The sequence below is a fragment of the Staurois parvus genome, unplaced genomic scaffold (assembly GCF_062004578.1).
Source record: "Staurois parvus isolate SC_StPar_1 unplaced genomic scaffold, SC_StPar_1.0 ptg000213l, whole genome shotgun sequence".
Lineage (NCBI taxonomy): Eukaryota > Metazoa > Chordata > Amphibia > Anura > Ranidae > Staurois > Staurois parvus.
Window position 1 is genome coordinate 823,052 of NW_028318009.1, and position 6,000 is coordinate 829,051.

Sequence of the window (6,000 nt, forward strand, 5' to 3'; positions counted from 1 at the left end):
ACACACAAAAATCTCCCCCACCCCCCAAAAAAATGTTGAGGCACCCCCACATAGACGCATGTACAAGCGTAAATGCATGCGTTGGGGGTGTCTACGTGTGAAAACCTTGATTGCGATACACGTTGCATATCGTCACGCACGCTGGAGAGAGCGATATTTCTAGCACGAGACCTCCTCTGTAACACTATACCGATGACATGTAGGGGATTATGAAGTGTCACCTATAGAAAATACAGGGTACTGAGGTTTGTCGCCATTTCACGGGCACACAGTTAACGTTTTACATGTTGGGTATCTATTTACTCGGTGCAACCTCGCCTTTTAAACTTCACCAAAAATCTGCGTAATTTATGACATTTGTTTGTCCTAAAATTCACTTTAGCGTGTTTTTTACTGAAAGTTTGTGTTTTAGACCTTTGCGGTAATTTCATGCGACATAAAAAATTGGAACTACTACTATTTTATTCTCTAGATCCAATAGAGTCTAGTGTGTCTGCTTCCTGAAAATATAGACCGTTTGGAGGTTTTGTGTAATTTTTTTTAAACGTGTGCATAAAAACCCACATCTCTGGCAGCGGAAGGGTTAAGACCAAGAAAGCACAGCTGGCGTGAACAGAAATGCAGAAAGTGTATGAATATTATCAGTCCCAGGCACAGCAGGTCACTGTCCCTGGAGAGCAGGGACTCCTGATGTGTGATGGGAACACAGAGGTCACTGCATGCAGAGTCCTGGCAGAGGAGCTCATTGACAGATCAGGAGAAGCACAGCACTGACCCTACAGCAGGCAGCCAGGAAAGCCTTGTGTGTGATGGCAGAGCTCCTCTTCACCAGCCACAGCAGCTTCATAATCCTCAGCAGTCAGCGTGCTCATCACATCCACACACAGCAGCCATGACACTCAGGACACGCCTCCTGCTGGCCTCCAAGTCATGTGACTGCTGAATCATGTGACTGCTGCGCACGATGTCAGCTCAACACGCCTGGGATGGTATGCAGCCGACAGCTATTACCATCATTCTGGAGCAATGCTGACACCTAGTGGCTATTCAGGTGAACTGCAGAACACAGGAAATACCATCTCCTGCATGACTCCTCTTCAGTACACCCCAGCAGGTCATTGCAGCACAGCGGTCTTGGCTGCAAATGCAGTGACATAGGTGAAAGGCTAGTCTTTTAACCACTTCCCCTCCAGAAGATTTCCCCCCCTTCCTGACCAGGCCATTTTTTGCGATACGGTACTGCGTTACTTTGACAATTGCGCGATCCTGCAGCGCTGCACCCAAATTAAATGTATGTCCTTCCCCTCACCCCCCCAAATGGTGCTTTCTTTTGGTGGTATTTGATCTCCTCTGTGGTTTTTATTTTTTGCGCAATAAAAAAAACAAAAAAAAAAAACACAATTTTGAGAAAATAAAACATTTTTGACTGTTTGCTATGAAACATGTCTAGTAAAAAAACAAAAAAAAAACAAAAATCAAAATTTCTTAATAAATTTATGCCAAAATGCTAAAAAAAAAATCCCAATACGTGTAAATTAATTGGTTTACGTTAAAGTTATAGTGTTTACAAATGGCGGTGTGTATATATATATACTGTATATATACATATATACAGTCATGGCCGAAATTGTTGGCACCCTTGATATTTCTCCAGGAAATCATGTATTTCTCACGAAACGTATTGCATTAACACATGTTTTGCTATACACATGTTTATTCCCTTTGTGTGTATTGGGACAAAACAAAAAAAGGGAGGAAAGAAAGCAAATTCGACATAATGTCACACAAACCTCCAAAAATGGGCTGGACAAAAGTATTGGCACCCTTTCACAACTGCGGATAAATAAGAATGTTACAAGCATGTGATGCTCCTGTAAACTCACCTGGGGCAAGTAACAGGTGTGGGCAATATAGAAATCACACCTGAAAGCAGATAAAAAGGAGAGACGTTCACTTAACCTTTGCATTGTGTGTCTGTCTGTGCCACACTAAGCATGGACAACAGAAAGAGGAGACGAGAACTGTCTGAGGACCTGAGAACCAAAATTGTGGCAAAATATCAACAATCTCAAGGTTACAAGTCCATCTCCAGAGAACTAGATTTGCCTTTGTCCACAGTGCGCAACATTATCAAGAAGTTTGCAACCCATGGCACTGTAGCTAATCTCCCTGGTCGTGGACGGATGAGGAAAATTGATGAAAGATTGCAACGCAGAATAGTCCGGATGGTGGATAAGCAGCCCCAAACATGTTCCAAAGACATTCAAGCTGTCCTGCAGGCTCAGGGAGCATCAGTGTCAGCGCGAACTATCCGTCGACATTTAAATGAAATGAAACGCTATGGCAGGAGACCCAGGAGGACCCCACTGCTGACACAGAGACATAAAAAAGCAAGACTACAGTTTGCCAAAATGTACTTGAGTAAGCCAAAAGCCTTCTGGGAAAACGTCTTGTGGACAGATGAGACCAAGATAGAGCTTTTCGGTAAAGCACATCATTCTACTGTTTACCGAAAACGGAATGAGGCCTACAAAGAACAAAACACAGTACCTACGGTAAAATATGGTGGAGGTTCAATGATGTTTTGGGGTTGTTTTGCTGCCTCTGGCACTGGGTGCCTTGACTGTGTGCAAGGCATCATGAAATCTGAGGATTACCAAAGGATTTTGGGTCGCACTGTAGGGCCCAGTGTCAGAAAGCTGGGTTTGCGTCCAAGATCCTGGGTCTTCCAGCAGGACAATGACCCCAAACATACGTCAAAAAGCACTCAGAAATGGATGGCAAAGAAGCGCTGGAGAGTTCTGAAGTGGCCAGCAATGAGCCCAGATCTAAATCCCATTGAACACCTGTGGAGAGATCTTAAAATTGCTGTTGGGAAAAGGTGTCCTTCCAATAAGAGAGACCTGGAGCTGTTTGCAAAGGAAGAGTGGTCCAAAATTCCGGGTGAGAGGTGTCAGAAGCTTATTGATGGTTATAGGAAGCGACTGATTTCAGTTATGTTTTCCAAAGGGTGTGCAACCAAATATTAAGTTAAGGGTGCCAATACTTTTGTCCAGCCCATTTTTGGGGTTTTGTGTGACATTATGTCATATTTGCTTTTCTGCCTCTGTTTTATATTTGTTCCAATACATACAAAGGGAATAAACATGTGTATAGCAAAACATGTGTTAATGCAATACCTTTTTTGTGTGAAATACTTGATTTTCAGGAAAAATATCAAGGGTGCCAACAATTTCGGCCATGACTGTATATACATATATATATATACATATATACATATATATATATACATATATATACATATATATATACATATATATACACACACACACATACATACATATCCATGTATATTTTTTTTTTACTAGTAATGATGGTGATCAGCGACTTATAGCGGGACTGTGGCGGGCATTCTGACACTGGGGGGGAACTAACTGCCACTGAGATCCCCAGTGACACCAATAAAGTGATCAGTGCTAATAAAAAGCACTAGCACTGTACTAATGGCACTGGGCAGAAAGGGGTTAACATCTGGGGTGATCAAAGGGTTAACTGTGTGTGGGTTTTACATGTGCTTCGTCTGTGTTTCACTGTAAGCACATTGCTTTGTATTGGTCTGCTATGCAGAGCCATACAAAGCAGTGTGCAGGAGCTGACAGGGGAGAGAACCGTATTGTTTACATACAAGTCTCTCCCGTCAGTGATACATGGCGATTGCCGGGATCTGGGGATCGACAGCTGACAGCACATGCGCACCCCTACCTGGAGATGCAAAGTCACGTGTATATATATATATCAGTATTTCTGCTATAGGGCAGCAGGAAACTGGGTAAAGAATAACAAATGCACATTTTCTTGCATGAAAAAGTAAAAAAGCAAAGCATTGCATGCACGATCAGTGGTGGGTGGATGGAATGGCAAGCTACTGCAGACTATTCCTCCAGGTCTCAGACTGTACTACAGTGCAGACTTTCATATAGGGCGACTCCACACTGGAGTGGTCAGCTGATTTACCTGTACATTCCTGACTGTGCTAGGGGGCAGTGTGGTGCGTGACTCAGCGCATCACATGCCCCCCCCCCTTTCTTTTGCATTTGACAAACTTTATTTGAAGTGTACAACACATGCACTTCATTCATGGCGCTGTATGGCAGCATGATGTGCTGCTCTGCTGTACAGCGTCATGCGATTCTGTACAGAGCACCTGCAGTAAAATTGAACATGCCTGCATTCTATAACAGCATGCTACAGCACGGCTACAGGCTGCGTTGCAGTGTAAACGGTTCTGTTTTCTGTGTGTCCTTGTGGTCACAGACATTTTACAATGCAGTAAAACATCTGTCACCACACAAATGTGAGATACAGCCCCTTGAGCAGTGGTCTCCAAAATTGCGGCCCGGATGTGGCCCTTTGCTTGCCTTTATCTGGCCCTTGGAGCACTATTCCACCAATGATGGGGCACCATGCCTCCTACTGACACCATCATTGGGACACTATACATCTCATTGATATCAACAATGGGATATTATTCATCCCCTTAAAACCAATGATGGGGCACCTTCTTCCACTGGCCACAATCTGGCCCTCCTAAAGCCTGCAGGTCAGTAAACTGGCTCCTTGCCTGGAGAGTTTGGAGACCCCTGCCCTAGAGAGTTGGAGGAAGTGTCAGTGGACTACAGGTGCTGTGATCACCACACTCGGGCTCCATTGGAGAACTACAAGTCCGTCCATCTGCTGCAGTGGTAGACAGGACTTGTGGCTCATTCATTCACTGATCTCTGTGAATGATTAATGCGGCTGTGCGGGCGAAACCCCGGACAGCCATGCAAATTTCAAAAGGGACTTCTGCTGTGGAGGTTAAAGGCGAAGTCCCGCCAAAGCTCTTTTGGCTGTACTTCTCCTATGGATCACAGCACTGCAGTTCGTTCTGCACTCCTGACTTGTTTTCAGCCAACAGTGGGCTGAATCCCATTGTCAGCTGTCACAGAGCCAGTCAAGGCTCTAGAAAGATCCTAACCATATGGGATCTGCCTAGGAGCCTGCACCGGCACCTGGCTTAGCCCCTCGGCGATTCATCGAGAGCCTGAGCCTGCCCCTACCACCCCCTCCACAGCCCAGCGCTCCAGTGAGCGCTGGAGGAGCAGAGCAGAGAGCCAAAGACTGACAGTTCGGCTCTCTGCTCTGAGCAGAGGGGGAGAACTGAACGATCGTGGTCTTTGATTGCTCAGTTCTCTGAACAGATGATGCTGCATCCACCTAGGGAAGCATAAAGTTTTTTTTTTTTTTTTAAACCCCATACTTCTCATTTAGGAACCCCCACAGAGGATAAAGGTGGTTTGAGGGCAAGGGGGTCCTGTTTGTACCATGTTACTCTCGAAGGCCTTGTTCACATGGGGAACGTGCATCAGTGTGAGAACCGTGTTTACCCACACAGGGATGCCCAGGTGTTCTGTGCATCCTCATGTGGGTAGTCCTATTCAAGTCAATTGGGACATTGCATTTGTGTAGGTGCATGGTACCAAATGCACCCTGACGCACAGCTGTCACACAGGGCATGGATACATACACCCGGTGTGAACAAGGCCTAAATATGGATGTAACTTGGTGTAAAAGGAGGAGTTAGCCTTTAACGTGCATGGATATAGTAAAGGATAAGTTCACCTTTTGACCAAAAATAATGAATGCACTTTTTTTTTTTTGCAGGTCGCTGGTGCCATGCAGATCTGTCAGTATATCTGCTTGCCCATATGAGATGTATGTGCCTTGGTAGTTCATTGAGAATGACAAGCCAACAGCTGCTAAGGCTGCCGGGACTTGTAGTTCATTCACAGAACACTGAATACATGACACAGCCGTGTGGGCAGAGCCCCGCATGCCCACGTGGTTTTTAAAAAGCATTGGGAACATGTTACATGGGTGGAACATGCAAGATGTTCCCAAAGGTGAACTTATCCGTAAGGAAGGAATGAAATCCCCATCAGGTTATTTTTAGCTGTCTGA

The 6,000-nt window shown here is 45.0% G+C and overlaps 1 protein-coding gene across 1 annotated transcript in view; it reads right to left on the reverse strand.

The window, feature by feature from the left end:
• TARS2 (threonyl-tRNA synthetase 2, mitochondrial) overlaps positions 1 to 933 on the reverse strand; it is a 60,811-nt gene extending 59,878 nt beyond the window's left edge. The window contains exon 1 of the mRNA XM_089678949.1: positions 776 to 933. Coding sequence (XP_089535075.1) covers positions 776 to 847 — 72 coding nt within the window. The 5' untranslated portion in view covers positions 848 to 933. The remainder of the gene's footprint in view (positions 1 to 775) is intronic.
• Positions 934 to 6,000: the final 5,067 nt, after the last annotated feature.